The sequence below is a fragment of the Pinus tabuliformis genome, chromosome 7 (genome assembly GCF_031772625.1).
Source record: "Pinus tabuliformis cultivar Carrire ecotype Pingquan chromosome 7, CPIR1, whole genome shotgun sequence".
Classification (NCBI taxonomy): domain Eukaryota; kingdom Viridiplantae; phylum Streptophyta; class Pinopsida; order Pinales; family Pinaceae; genus Pinus; species Pinus tabuliformis.
Genome location: NC_142293.1, coordinates 831255680 through 831271944, shown reverse-complemented (window position 1 = coordinate 831271944; position 16265 = coordinate 831255680). Strand labels below are relative to the sequence as shown.

At 37.8% G+C, this 16265-nt stretch overlaps 2 protein-coding genes across 2 annotated transcripts in view; both read right to left on the bottom strand.

Annotated features, from left to right (window-relative positions):
* Positions 1–16265, bottom strand: part of LOC149250191 (uncharacterized) — a 371096-nt gene that overhangs the window by 228581 nt on the left and 126250 nt on the right. Inside the window, exons 7-8 of the mRNA XM_089453574.1 lie at positions 16112–16188; positions 15729–15986 (exon numbers count right to left, since the gene is read on the bottom strand). Of these exons, the coding sequence (XP_089309700.1) occupies positions 15729–15986; positions 16112–16188 (335 nt within the window). The remainder of the gene's footprint in view (positions 1–15728; positions 15987–16111; positions 16189–16265) is intronic.
* On the bottom strand, positions 2909–3435 carry LOC149250192 (uncharacterized). The gene is made up of 2 exons (XM_089457554.1): positions 3244–3435; positions 2909–3134 (listed from the first exon to the last, which is right to left on the bottom strand). The coding sequence occupies exons 1-2, from the start codon at positions 3369–3371 to the stop codon at positions 2909–2911; spliced, it is 354 nt and encodes a 117-aa protein (XP_089313680.1). The 5' UTR covers positions 3372–3435.

The following is a 16265-nucleotide window of genomic DNA, read 5'->3' as shown; positions in this document are numbered from 1 at the left end:
CATAGCAAGCAGCTAAAGTTGTTCCAAGGCAACATTGAAGTGAACAATGCTTGCAGGAGGCAGCATGGCATAAGGGGAGACTCTCCTAGGTGGACCGCGGCCATGGAAGGGCTTAGTTTGCTGACAGCGTGGAGGGTTAAGGGCTGCATATTGTGCCCAAACCAGAATTACAAGAGCAGCAAGCAACAGTGGAGGAAAGCAGCATGTTGTGAAGGAATGTTGGGTCAAAGTGTTGACCGGATTGGATTGTGATTGCAGCAGCCTGGTGTTGCAATGTGGAGGATCTTCCTAGGAGTTGAACCAGCTGTGTAGGGTCATTGAGCTTACTATTGAAGACCGATGTTGGCTGGCTCTGACCAGGCCACTTAGAGGAAGAATTCTATCCAGTTTGACCAACATTGACTTCTCTGATCAAGGCTTTCCTAGTGCTGTCATAAAATATCAGTTTTGTATATTTGTAATCTTTTTCTCTATTGAGCTATTGAAGAATATAAGAAGAATTGATCAAGGGTTTCCCTACATTGGAGTTTGTCCCTAGCTGGTGCCACATCTTGTGTCCTCTTGTCTTGGCTTGTCTTCTACTATTTATGTTTATGTTTTATCTGCATTTTACTATCATGTTGATGTGATTATTAAACTGGTCATTCATATTGAGCTAACAAGAAAATTGAAGTAAATTGCTCTTAAGCATGGAACATACCAAAAATTAACAGATCTTGACGACAAAATCAGCTATGGGGTGAGGTTGGAGTGAAACTTTGCCGATCATTTGTGTCTAGAAACACAGATGAATCGGTGAGACGAAAAACCTCCTAGGATGAAAATTGTCATCAAAACAATAGGTTTACCTAAGTTGTTACATACAAATATGGTCTTACTAAGATTATTTACATTACAGACAAGCAGAATGGTTTACAACTTCTGCAAAATGATGACTAATGATGATAATGAAATCCGGATGATCTCACTGCTCGATCATGATGGAATATTCTTGCGAAAATGTATACTGCGATAGGGTAGTTGATGCGGAGTGATAAGCAAGATTCTTGAAGTTAAAATTCTGTATTTGTGAACAGGAAGATAAGGGTATTATAGCTTGCTTATCCTGGCCCTAGTGTCTCCTTTATCTCATTATAGCACAGTTTACTACCTGCTGCCTTATAGACTCCATATGTGCAAATTAATCTAGCCACTAATCTCACTCTTAATCACCTCAATCTAGAAAATCAATCTCTTCCTTGCTGTAAAAAAAACTGAAATTAATTAAACTGCATATTAGAATTTAGATTTGTTTTCCTAAGATTTTCCCTTCCATTCCTTATGAATATTATTGGCTTAGTGGTTTCTTAGGGTTACCCACCTTGTGCTAGAGAAGAGCCTGCCAAGAGTGTGTGAAGGAGCTACCATGGTGACAGCGGGCAGCCCTTCTTTAGTGCCCTGAAGATCTTACCTGAGCTTTAGAACTTTTAGCACTAAAGATGAGGGTTTGGGTCACCAAACAGCCGTGATTCAAAACTGGTGAAGACAAGGGAAATCTAGCTGCTCAATTAAAATGTAGCATATCATCAGACTTCCAATGTTGTCATCAATTTCCCAAAAAAAATGCATAAGGTTTTGAGAATCAAACTAGTGTGTTCCTTCAAATGATTTCTAACATTGTGTTTCTGTCACCTACCAATTTTAGACAAAGCCACTGAGGCATCAAAAATGACTACAATTTCAAAAGTTGTAATGGTGCAAGACAATTACAAAAGAAATACTCCATAAACATATAATTAATAGACCAACCACTTCTAAACCACCCAACAATTGCAAGCCTTACTTGGGCTTCTTTCTTGTTCGGAAAAAGTATTATCTTTGATCTTCTATTATAGGAAATGCCTAACCCCCTCCATTTCGACCACCTAAAACACCCTGAAATGTGGAAAACCATACAAGGCATGTTGGAAACATGGTGACATGTTTCACCTACTATTTCACAATTTGGAAAGCAAGATAAAATTCATGTGGCATTTCAGGCACGTTTTGCCTCCTACAGCTTGAGTTTCAGACTCCTTAAAATGCAATTCAACTAGCTAAATAAACATTGAGGCCCACCGGTCCCAGAGGGGCAGCTCAATTGGTGATCAAAGTAATATGAGTACTGAGAAAACTAAGAGATCTGAGGTTCAAATCCGACCAGTTGTGACCCAGTTTACAAAGAGGACCCCTAGAGGTTTACTAGTAGCTACATGTCAGGCAAGTTGCTGGGTCAAGCGGGTTGTTGGGTTCCTCTAGGATACAGAAAAAAACATTGGGGCCCACCCAAACAAATAAACTTGCTATTAAACCCAATGTTGCACTAATCGTTATCAGGATAATATTAGCGCGAGGAAAAAATCGGACAAAATCGTAATTATCGGGAAATAATCGGAAATAATCAGGAAAAAATCGTTTGGTACAAAAATATTCATTTTTTTCATTTTTTTTCAATTTTTTTAATATCTAAACCATCTACAACATAAAATAAATACATTGACACATAAATATGATAAAAGAACTAATATATAAGATGTTTAATATCATTTCTAGTGCTAAAATCACACATAACATTGAATCATGTCCTGAATAGTAAGTCCTGACTACTGAGTCCCAACTCAACCTCAAAATATCAACAAAAAATATAAGTATGTATCTCATCATGTCATAATGTCATATACAATAAAATCAAGAAAATAACTAAAATCTAATCCTATTGATTTCCTCTGCCCCTCTTGTGAGAAAATGCCATAGCTTTCCCTTTCCCTCTAGATGTAGATGTTGGTGCTGGTGGAGTTGGCAGTGGAGTCTGTCGTGCTCTAAAAGCTGAAGAACTAGAAGTAGGAGCTATAAGAGGTAGACCATGTCCTCTACTGGTGGCAGGGGTAGCTCAGGCAGGTGGTGTCACCTCCTCCTCCTCCTCCACTACATCCTGCACTAACCCATCATCAGCAGACTCCATGAGAGGCCTCTCGGCCTCAACCCTCCATGCAGCAGTGGTGTCAATCCCATCCAATGAGATGGCCTCCACATCAGGTGGCCTCTCAAGTTGCCTCACCCACAATCGAAGATTGTAGTAGACGTAGACCATGTCATTAAGTCGCTGGGACTCCAACCTGTACAAAGATCATGAAATAATAATTAATAATTATAAAAAAAATATTGTTTAATGAATTCAAAAATTTATTTGGAAATTTGCAATATTTTAAATGTTTAAGTGTTAACCTGTTGCACTTCTTGTTGTGTATTTTTTCAAATACACTCCAGTTGCGCTCACATCCTGAGGAGCTACATGTTTGGCTGAGGATGCGAATGGCAAGCTTTTGCAGAAGGGGTACCCTGCCACCATACATTCTCCACCATGCATCTACAACAAAATTACAAATAAAATTTTAAATAAACATAAGAAAAAAATGGAATTTGAAGAGACAATGAAATTTGAAACAAAGTTACAAACTAAAAAATACCTGGCATTTTAATCGTCCTATCAGTCACAGCCATGTCAAAGCCAAATGTGCCACTTGCCATCCTATATGTCTCAATTTCTTTAGAGATCTCTATACGTTCTTCTAGAGATCGCACCATCTTCTGGACACAGGATAAGAATCCATCCATGATCTCAGCATCAAATACAAACCCACATGCATAAGAAAATGCGGGGTTCAGGAAAAGCCCAGCAGCATGAATGGGACGATGGAGTGTGTTGTTCCATCGTTCATCAATCACTCCCCATAGGAGTTGTCTCTGAAACCCATCATCTCCCTTATCATCATAATAGGCCCAAATGGCTTCTTTGGCCCTGTCCATGGCCTCATACAAATAGCCCATTGCGGGCTTCTCACCATCAACCAATCGAAGAACCTTTATCAAAGGTTCAGTAACGACGCACACCTCCTACACTCCCGCCCAGAAGTCTTCCTGGTTACCTGGTATGAAACTAGTCTACATACGGCCTCTCCCTCTGGTTTGCGGCTCATTGGCAAAGCACGCCACTCCTCTGAAAGAAACATTCTCTTCACATCCCACATAGAATTCAAAAGAGATTGAAGAGATATGAAACTGGTGGCAAACCGTGTAATGGCGGGCCGCACCAACTCTTTGTTGTTAGTGAATCTTTTCATCAAGCTAAGCACAGATGTATAGTTATATATAAATTTTGTAATGTTTTTGAATGAATCAACAATATCTTTGACAAAGGGAATTTTCCCTATGTCCTCCAACATCAAATCAATACAGTGTGCAGCACAAGGTGTCCAAAATAAAGTAGGATGCCTGTCCATAAACATCCTACCAGCAGCAACATAATTTGCAGCATTGTCCGTTATGACTTAGACAACATTTTATGCACCCACCTCTAAAATAAACACATCTAGCAAATCACATAAAGTTCTTGCATCTTTGATTTGTGCAAATGCATCAATAGATTTGATAAACATAGTCCCCTTAGGACAACTAACCAAGAAGTTTATAAGGGTTCTCCCCTTTTGGTCAGTCCAACCATCTGACATAACAGTGCATCTTGTTTGTGCCCATGATGCCCTAAAATCCTCCAATCTTTGGGTGCAGTCAAGCTTTTCATTTTGAAGAATCCGACCTCTGAAATCATGATAAGAAGGGATTTTGTACCCTGGGCCAACACTTGCAATAGCATCAACAGCAGGTTGGAAAAATGGATTATTCCTTACAATGCTGAAAGGAATATCACTCCAGAGATGAAATTTTGCCAGCAACTTGTCAGCTTGTTCTTTCTCAGTTCTTTTTATCATTGAACTGATAGATGGCTATCAACCAGGTGTGGTTCGAGGAACAAAAATGATGTGGCAGCTACCAGATTGGTTGATGCTGCAGTAGAACCAGTGCCACTTGATTCCGCTGACTTTTTTAGTTGCCTCTTCATTTATTCTTTGGCCTCTCTATTCTGGTCTAAAACTTCCAATGCTTTCATGGCTCTTCGGATGAGTTCAGGATTAGTTTTTGTGCAAGGCCTCACATCAAATCTAGGGATTTGTGCAAGGTGATACTTCAATCTATACACCCACCGGACATAGGGTGGCCACACAACTTGCAACTCAAGTTTAGTCTATCATTCGGAGTTTTAGGTTCACCATATTCCCAGAAAGGATCCAATTTCCTTGACATGTTTGTTTTTGAACTTTGAAGTTGAAAACTTGAATGGTATTTCGGTGAAGTTGTGAACCTATGGGAAAATAAGGATTACAATTTACTATTTACAAGTTTTTTTGTCTTTGAGGCTTCTGCGAGTTTCTTGATTCTGTCGCATATCTTCCAGATACATCGCATTAGGTTTGTTTATAGTCGACATTTCGAACCAGCAACGACGGTTCATCATCAGGATGTGAAAAATTGTTGAAAGACTAATCCCATTTTTTAAATATATAGAGATGTGTGAGATGTTTTGTTGAATCTCTGCATCTCTTCAAGAATGTGAGGTCGGTCTTCTTTTTCGTTAAGAGCAATCTGTGTCGTTCAAATCTGCGAATTTCTTTCAATATCTCCCTCCCGTATTGGGTGAGTATTTTGTCTTTGAGGCTTCTGCGAGTTTCTTGATTCTGTAGCATATCTTTCGGATACATCGCATTAGGTTTGTTTATAGTCGCCGTTTCGAACCAGCAACGATGGTTCATCATCAGGATGTGAAAAATTGTTGAAAGACTATCCCATTTTTTAAATATATAGAGATGTGTGAGATGTTTTGTTGAATCTCTACATCTCTTCAAGAATGTGAGGTCAGTCTTCTTTTTCGTTAAGAGCAATCTGTGTCGTTCAAATCTGCGAATTTCTTTCAATATCTCCCTTCCGTATTGGGTGAGTATTTTGTCTTTGAGGCTTCTGCGAGTTTCTTGATTCTGTAGCATATCTTCCGGATACATCGCATTAGGTTTGTTTATAGTCAACGTTTCAAACCAGCAACGATGGTTCATCATCAGGATGTGAAAAATTGTTGAAAGACTAATCCCATTTTTTAAATATATAGAGATGTGTGAGATGTTTTGTTGAATCTCTGCATCTCTTCAAGAATGTGAGGTCAGTCTTCTCTTTCGTTAAGAGCAATCTGTGTCGTTCAAATCTGCGAATTTCTTTCAATATCTCCCTTCCGTATTGGGTGAGTATTTTGTCTTTGAGGCTTCTGCGAGTTTCTTGATTCTATAGCATATCTTCCAGATACACTGCATTAGGTTTGTTTATAGTCGACGTTTCGAACCAGCAACAATGGTTCATCATCAGGATGTGAAAAACTGTTGAAAGACTAATCCCATTTTTTAAATATATAGAGATGTGTGAGATGTTTTGTTGAATCTCTGCATCTCTTCAAGAATGTGAGGTCAGTCTTCTTTTTCATTAAGAGCAATCTGTGTCGTTCAAATTTGCGAATTTCTTTCAATATCTCCCTTCTGTATTGGGTGAATATTTTGTCTTTGAGGCTTCTGCGAGTTTCTTGATTCTGTAGCATATCTTCCGGATACATCGCATTAGGTTTGTTTATAGTCGACGCATAGTTGCGGGGGAGTGTCCCCCCCCTCGAACCCGCTCTCGAATCGCGCTCCGGGCGGGAGCGCCTCGGGAGCGCACTTCTGAAATCTCTCCCGGACGGGAGCAATTTTAGGGAGCGCGCTCCCTTAAAAAAAATTGCGCTCCCTGCCATTTTCGGGAGCGCATAAGGGAGCGGTTGCTCCGTCGCTCCCGGAGCAATTTTTTAAGCCCGGGAGCGATCGGGGAGCGATCGCTCCCGATCGCTCCCGAGCATTAAAAAATCGCTCCGGGAGCGATTCGCGCGGCGACGGGAGCGGTTAGGCGGAAAAAAATTCCGCGGACGTAAAAAAAAAATTGAATTTAAAAAAAAAAAAAATTGTTTTAAAAGCCCAAAGGGCATAAAAAAATTTCATTATCAAACCATTGAGCAAGAGCTTGGCAAAGAGCAAGAGCAAAGGAGCAAGGAGCAAGTGCTAAGGAGCGAGGAGCGAGGAGCAAGCCTGCAGAGGTAAGTAACTTAGTAATTTAGTGAGTCTAGTTAGTTTAATTTAGTTAGGTAGTAATTTAGTTAATTTAATTTAGTTTATTGAGTTTAAAAATTATGAATTTGAATTAAATTAATAAATTAAATTAATTAATCCCAATAAATTAAATTAATTTGCAGATTCTTGAATCAAAACCCTACAAACATCAAACACCATGGACCTGGCTATATTTCTGGGCATTTTCCTCTTCCTGGTCCCTTTTATGGTTATTATGGTGCTGGAGAGTAGGAAACGGAGGGGCCAAACTGAAGAGGGGGATGAAGAAGCTGGAGAAAGTCAAATTGGTGAAAACCCCAGTGAGGAGGAGCTGGAGGAGGGTGAACATGACCCTCAAAAAACTAAACAAGACCAAACTCCATTGTGGAAATATGTTAACAGGGCTGAAACAGGGAGAGGGGGTGGAACCACTAAATTTCATTGCTCCCATTGCAACATTGATTACACAGGTTCATACACCCATGCTAGAAGACAACTCTGCGGGAAAAGGCCATGGGATGGAGACAAACAAATAGGATTCAAAACTTGTATAGCGGTGTCAGCAGCGGATAGAGCCAAATACATAAGGGAAGAGGAGGAAGCCCAATACAGATCAAAAAAATCAAGGGGTTTCTTTGAACCAAGCTCACAATCACAAAGAACTCCTTCAGCATCCTCCCAAGGCAGTGGATATGGAGGCACAGGGTCATCATCTTTAAGGCGTAGAACCATATCAGATTTCCTTGATGAGGGGTGTAGGAATGATGTGGATTCAAAGGTTTACAGGTTTCTCTATGCATGTGGGATACCATTCAATGTTCTTCGCTCACCTTATTGGCACGAAATGGTTTCTGCCATAAATGACGCCCCTAAAGGATACAAGATACCTAGGTATGACAAGGCAAGAACCGTTCGCCTTGATCATGAAAAAGCAAAAATATCACATTCTTTGAATAGAATGACAAGTTCTTGGACTGACCATGGGGTGTCCATTGTATCTGATGGATGGACAAATGTAAAAGGCAAGCCATTGATAAGTGTTCTTGTTGTGTCTGTTAGTGGTCCCATCTTTCTAGCTGCACATGATTACTCAGACAAGTTCAAGACCGCCATCAACATTGCAGAAGCATTACTTGAAACAATTGAGCGTATTGGCCCATACAATGTCATCCAAGTCATCACTGATAATGCTCCTAATTGTAAGGCAGCGTGAGCAATTATTGAGGATAAATACCCCAACATATTTTGGTCTGGATGTTTGGTTCACACATTGAACCTTCTGTTGCATGATATTGTCAAGAACAAAAATGAACAATACCAATGGATTGGTGATTTGTACAAGAAAGGCAAACAAATGATAAAATTTATTACAAATCATAGCAATACCCATGGCCTTTTCCGCAGTCACTCGAGATTGGAGTTGTTGAAGATTGCGAAGACCAAATTTGGTAGCTATTACCTCACTTTCAGGCGCCTTTTGAAGGTAAGAGAGGCATTAGCTAGCATGGTATCAAGTCCACATTGGCAGGTATTAAAGGAAAGGGCTACAAATGTAGCTGACATGGCAGGTTTTGAAATGGTGGAGGAGGCTGCTCTTGATGGGCAGTTTTGGACAAGTGTGAGGCAGGTATTGGATTTCACCAAGCCAATTTATCACATGATTCGGTTTGCAGATACAGACAAACCAGTGATTGGCGAGGTGTATGAGCAAATGGATACCATGTTGGGGGAAATAAAAGACATTGTTCATAATAGAGATCCCAACTTGTACAAACTGATTCATGATTGTGTGTGTGAACGGTGGAATAGGCTTAATCTTCCACTACATTGCTTGGCGTATATCCTTACGCCAAAATACTACTCTACATCTTGGTTGGGCCAACCTGCAGCAGGGGGTGGGGTTAGGACCAAACCCCATTTAGATCCAGAGGTAACTAAAGGATATTTGGAAGCATTAGAAAAGTTGGTACTTGACAGGGAGGAATGTGCCGCTGTGCGCTTTGAAATAGGCAGATACTTCAGTGGCACTGGTTTGTATGGTAACTTCCATGCAATGGACGACAGAGATAGATTTGATACTCTCACATGGTGGGAAACATATGGCGGGCATGGACTTTTGCCAAAATTGGCAAAAAAAGTTCTTTCACAGGTTGTAAATACTTCTTCTGCAGAGAGGTGTTGGAGCACCTACAGCTACATACATAATGTGAAAAGAAACAGACTCAATGAAAACCGAGCAGAAAGCTTGGTTTATGTGCACTACAACTTGAGGTTGTTGAGTCATTACTGTGATCGGGCTTATGAGGATCCCACATATAAAATTTGGGACAATCACCCAGAGGATGACAATTTGGAGGATGGCATTGTACATATTGAAGAACTAGAAGAGGAACTTGTAAGGGATGAAGATGAAGCAGCTGCAGCAGCCATGCCACCTCCACCTCCACCATCCAGTAGCAGTGCTCGAGGTCTGAGTCTTGTTCCTTTGTTGTCGCCACCTCCATCTACACCCTCACGTGGAGGTTCTAGTTCTGGTCATCGGTCTGTGCGGGAGACTCCTAAAAGACCACCACGACCTGCTTATACTCCTGGAGACTCTCGTGGCAAGGGCCACATGTACATTCTGATTTACAGTTTACTTGTCTTTTTTAGTTTCTATTAGACTTTAGTTTTCATAACTATTGAGTTTTGAGTCCTTGACTCTTGACTCTTGACTCTTTCATATCATAATGATATTTTTTGTAAACAATATATCACTGTGACAATGAAAATTTGAAGTTTGAAGTTGGGCCTTGGCAATTATAACTCATTGGTAATGATGTGAATTATGAATATGATGCTTCGTGAAAGAATAAAATTGTTTCATTTCATTTCATTATTCATGTTTCATTTTATAAATTTATAACATTTCATATCATGTTAACAGTTAGAAGTTAGGATTTAGAAATATCTTAGATATTACTTCTTGTAATGGTTAAACTTAGCTTACAAGTACAACTTTGGTGATCAATGATGATAAATGTTATTGAATTTTCAATTTTGAAAGCTTGAAGTTGAAACTTTAAGATTGAATTTAATGAATCATGATTCATGAGACTCAATATGTTGCAGTTGTAATATGCATTTTACTAACTTGTGGACATGGTTGATGAAGATTATAATTTCTAGATGATTGATGTGATATCGTTCAATGATAAATCTATTTTTTTTTACGTTTTTTATGTCTAATTCATCATTCTACATGTTTTTGTTGACATATATGTATCAAAAATTAAAAAATATAAAAAATATATATATATATTTTTAAAAAATCGCTCCCGGATTCGCTCCCAAACCGGGAGCTTCTGAAAATGGTCGCTCCCACTCCCGTTTTCGCTCCCGCTCCCGCTCCCAAGCAACATTGAGTCGACGTTTCGAACCAGCAACGATGGTTCATCATCAAGATGTGAAAAATTGTTGAAAGACTAATCCCATTTTTTAAATATATAGAGATGTGTGAGATGTTTTGTTGAATCTCTACATCTCTTCAAGAATGTGAGGTCAGTCTTCTTTTTCGTTAAGAGCAATTTGTGTCGTCCAAATCTGCGAATTTCTTTCAATATCTCCCTCCCGTATTGGGTGAGTATTTTGTCTTTGAGGCTTCTGCGAGTTTATGATTATGTAGCATATCTTCCGGATACATCGCATTAGGTTTGTTTATAGTCGACGTTTCGAACCAGCAACGATGGTTCATCATCAGGATGTGAAAAATTGTTGAAAGACTAATCCCATTTTTTAAATATATAGAGATGTGTGAGATGTTTTGTTGAATCTCTGCATCTCTTCAAGAATGTGAGGTCAGTCTTATTTTTCGTTAAGAGCAATCTATGTCGTTCAAATCTGCGAATTTCTTTCAATATCTCCCTTCCGTATTGGGTGAGTATTTTGTCTTTGAGGCTTCTGCAAGTTTCTTGATTCTGTAGCATATCTTCTGGATACATCGCATTAGGTTTGTTTATAGTCGACGTTTCGAACCAGCAACGATGGTTCATCATCAGGATGTGAAAAATTGTTGAAAGACTAATCCTATTTTTTAAATATATAGAGATGTGTGAGATGTTTTGTTGAATCTCTACATCTCTTCAAGAATGTGAGGTCAGTCTTCTTTTTCGTTAAGAGCAAGCTATGTCGTTCAAATCTGCGAATTTCTTTCAATATCTCCCTTCCGTATTGGGTGAGTATTTTGTCTTTGAGGCTTCTGCGAGTTTCTTGATTCTGTAGCATATCTTCCGAATACATTGCATTAGGTTTGTTTATAGTCGACGTTTCGAACCAGCAACGATGGTTCATCATCAGGATGTGAAAAGTTGTTGAAAGACTAATCCCATTTTTTAAATATATAGAGATGTGTGAGATGTTTTGTTGAATCTCTACATCTCTTCAAGAATGTGAGGTCAGTCTTCTTTTTCATTAAGAGCAATCTGTGTCGTTCAAATCTGCGAATTTCTTTTAATATCTCCCTTTTGTATTGGGTGAGTATTTTGTCTTTGAGGCTTCTGCGAGTTTCTTGATTCTGTAGCATATCTTCCGGATACATCGCATTGGGTTTGTTTATAGTTGACGTTTCGAACCAGCAACGATGGTTCATCATCAGGACGTGAAAAATAGTTGAAAGACTAATCCCATTTTTTAAATATATAGAGATGTGTGAGATGTTTTGTTGAATCTCTGCATCTCTTCAAGAATGTGAGGTCAGTCTTCTTTTTCGTTAAGGGCAATCTGTGTCGTTCAAATCTGTGAATTTCTTTCAACATCTCCCTTCCATATTGGGTGAGTGTTTTTTCTTTGAGGCTTCCGCGAGTTTCTTGATTCTGTAGCATATCTTCCGGATACATCGCATTAGGTTTGTTTATAGTCGACGTTTCGAACCAGCAACAATGGTTCATCATCAAGATGTGAAAAATTGTTGGAAGACTAATCCCATTTTTAAAATATATAGAGATGTGAGATGTTTTGTTGAATCTCTGCATCTCTTCAAGAATGTGAGGTCAGTGTTCTTTTTCGTTAAGAGCAATCTGTGTCGTTTAAATCTGCGAATTTCTTTCAATATCTCCCTTCTGTAATGGGTGAGTATTTTGTCTTTGAGGCTTCTGCGAGTTTCTTGATTCTGTAGCATATCTTCCGGATACATCGCATTAGGTTTGTTTATAGTCGACGTTTCGAACCAGTAACGATGGTTCATCATCAGGATGTGTAAAATTGTTGAAAGACTAATCCAATTTTTTAAATATATAGAGATGTGTGAGATGTTTTGTTGAATCTCTGCATCTCTTCAAGAATGTGAGGTCAGTCTTCTTTTTCGTTAAGAGCAATCTATGTCGTTCAAATCTGCGAATTTCTTTCAATATCTCCCTTCCGTATTAGGTGAGTATTTTGTCTTTGAGGCTTCTGCGAGTTTCTTGATTCTATAGCATATCTTCCGAATACATCGCATTAGGTTTGTTTATAGTCGACGTTTCAAACCAGCAACGATGGTTCATCATCAGGATGTGAAAAATTGTTGAAAGACTAATCCCATTTTTTAAATATATAGAGATGTGTGAGATGTTTTGTTGAATCTCTGCATCTCTTCAAGAATGTGAGGTCAGTCTTCTTTTTCGTTAAGAGCAATCTGTGTCGTTCAAATCTGCGAATTTCTTTCAATATCTCCCTTCCGTATTGGGTGAGTATTTTGTCTTTGAAGATTCTAAGAGTTTCTTGATTCTACAGCATATCTTCCAGATACATCGCATTAGGTTTGTTTATAGTCAACGTTTCGAACCAGCAACGATGGTTCATCATCAGGATGTGAAAAATTGTTGAAAGACTGATCCCATTTTTTAAATATCTAAAGATGTGTGAGATGTTTTGTTGAATCTTTACATCTCTTCAAGAATGTGAGGTCAATCTTCTTTTTCGTTAAGAGCAATCTGTGTCGTTCAAATCTGCGAATTTCTTTCAATATATCCCTTCCGTATTAGGTGAGTATTTTGTCTTTGAGGCTTCTGCGAGTTTCTTGATTCTATAGCATATCTTCCGGATACATCACATTAGGTTTGTTTATAGTCGACGTTCCGAACCAGCAATGATGGTTCATCATCAGGATGTGAAAATTTGTTGAAAGACTAATCCCATTTTTTAAATATATAGAGATGTGTGAGATGTTTTGTTGAATCTCTGCATCTCTTCAAGAATGTGAGGTCAGTCTTCTTTTTCGTTGAGAGCAATCTGTGTCGTTCAAATCTGCGAATTTCTTTCAATATCTCCCTTCCGTATTGGGTGAGTATTTTGTCTTTGAGGCTTCTGCGAGTTTCTTGATTCTATAGCATATCTTCCGGATACATTGCATTAGGTTTGTTTATAGTCGACGTTTCGAACCAGCAACGATGGTTCATCATCAGGATGTGAAAAATTGTTGAAAGATTAATCCCATTTACAAATTTACAATTTAGTATTTTAATTTTTACATTGTACAAAAACTAAAAAAAATTACATACATTTTAAGAAACCCATTCCAAAATCCAAACCCAACCTAAAAAACAAAAAAAAATTTACATTGGGCAAATTTCATAAACCCCATTCCAAACCCAAGTTACCCAACCAAAAACAATGAAAAAAAACAAAAACAATGTTTAAAAACAATGAAAACAAAAAAAAAATTGGTGCCGATACCAAGTTACCCAACCAAAAACAATGTTTAAAAAAAATGAAAACAAAAAAAAATTGGTCCCCATACCGTTTCTATGGAGATAATCACTCTCCTCCTCTTGATTTTCTCCTCTAAGCACTTGAAAAATCTTCAAACCCTCTCCAAGCAATGTCTCCCAGCTCTCTCCAACGCTCCTCTGCCCTCCGCGCGCCTGACTGTGCAAATGAATTGACAAAAAAACCAAATTTTCATTATAAAACCTCGCTGCCCCGATTGCCCGCGATAAAATCGGAAATTAAAAATCGCGATTATTTCAAAAAAATCGGGTAAAAAAAAATACCGGCAATAATATCGAATAAAACTCGCGATAATATCGACGTAGGGAAATTATCGCGATAAAACGATAATATCGCGATTTTAACAACACTGAAATTTAAACCTTTCATAATGGCATGTAGACACTAATTTGACTATAGTAACAGTAAAAACAAAAGAAAAGAAACTTCTAGAAATTGAGAAACCCTAGCAACCTTGAAGTTGAAGATGTGCAAATTGAGAACCTCGGATAAATAGAGAACCTAAAAGTGAAAAAACTTCTTCCAATCCACTATCCAAGACTAAATGTGCATCTTGTTATAATTTTCTTAATGAAGATGAAAATGAGATGGATGACTATTAAGCTTTATCTTATGTTGTATTTCGAGTCTCAACACATATACCCTTGTACATAAAGGCTGATTTTAGATATAAAGCCTCATATATAAAGGTTGATTCTAGATAATAAAGCCTCACTAATAAAGGTTGTTTTTGGATTTAGCACAATGCAATCATGTATGCGAAATAATACAGACACGGGTTTCCTACTGAATTGTCATTTACATTTGTAATTTAAATTTTCTTGTTATTCTTTCTTTCAAGAGAATTTTATTTTTTAGAATCCTAAAAGTTGAAATAATTATATTTTTCCAATGTTTAAAACTGCATGGCAATATTTCCAAATTTTGGTGGGTGACATTTCCAAACACTTGGACGTTTCAGAAATTCGTACTCATTTTCCCATATCATGCAACTTACATTTATTCCAATTCCTTATATTTAACCAAGAACATCTTAGGCATATTGGTACATATTGTCAATATCCATCATATATTATTTCACGATTGGTGAGAATTTCTTTAGATACGACAACCCAATTCTGTTATAAATGAATCTTCACTAATTAATACTTGAAAATTGTATGTTTTCTTTTTTCAGACCCCATTTAAATTTCAAAATAGTGCAAAACAAAGACAAATATATATATATATATATGACCATATATTAATAAACCAACCACTACTAAAACATCCTACAATTACAAGCCTTGCTTGGGTTTCTCACTTGTTTACGGACAGTGACAATGTTTCTTCTAATTCCTGATATTTAACCTAGATAGTCTTATAAATATTGGTACATATAGCTGATGTCCATCACATATATATCACAATTAATGAGATTTCTTTAAAAATTACAAACAAATTCTCTGAATTTTAATGACATTGACAATTGAATGTTTTCACAATAGAATCCATGTAAATTTTGAGTTAGAACACATAACATCAAATGCTGACAACACAGTGGATGTTAACTTCATTAGGGTCTTAACTCATCAAAAATACTTGATAAATTTATAAATTTACACAGTTGAAGTTGGGAAACCCTTGATCTCAGTCTACCCAAACAGATGGAGCACCTGACTAAAGTTATCTTACTCAAGTGAAGAAAGTTAAATAAGATTTCTACCACGAAGAACAAAAAAAATCCTATTAATGTCCATAGAAGATCAAATCAGCCAATGGGACCATCAACTATACTATAATCAAGAAGAAAGGGAAAGTGCATTCAAGGCACCTTTGACCCAGGCCAAAGACTCACGCAACTACAATTTATAGCATTTGTTCAGATTTGATGAAGTACATTATTAACACATACCAAAGGATTGAAAAAACAAAAAAGATTAATGAAAATTTTGAGCAAGCAGAGCATCACACCTCCAAAGCCTCGAGATATTCAACCAGATCATCCTCAAATGGTGATGTTTTCCCAATATCTTTTTGCTCTTTTACAGGGAAGTCTTGCATCCACAGACCCTGTGTCTTGTTATTCCAGTCAACATAAATTAAATTTGCTGTGTGCACAACAACTCGAACTCCTCTTGAGTACACCAAAAGCATAGCTTTGGAGTGATGTGTTCCATAAGAGAGGCGTAATGGTGGCTTGTAAAGCAACCAGCTTGTAGGTTTTTCCTTCTGTAGTTGAAGAAACTCTTAATAAAATGAACTAAAAGAAACTGCATAAAAAAGTAACAAGTAAAAAGCATCTGACTATCCAATGCCTACATCTCTTCATTAACAAAGCAACAACAATATCATACCTTCATATTTTCAAATGTGTGCGAACTTTCTCCATGTATTACCAGCACACGAGGAATTGTCCTTAGAATTGGACAAGCTGTCAGGAAAAAAATCCAGAACAATTGAAAATCATTTTATATTTGTATCTCAGAAACATGGTTTTTTCATACATGT

Coding starts and splice junctions, on each gene's coding strand:
- LOC149250192 (XM_089457554.1), bottom strand. CDS start 3,371: ATGTATGGTGGCAGGGTACCCCTTCTGCAAAAGCTTGCCATTCGCATC. Junction 3,135..3,243: donor CACAACAAGAAGTGCAACAG/GTTAACACTTAA, acceptor ATCTTTGTACAG/GTTGGAGTCCCAGCGACTTA.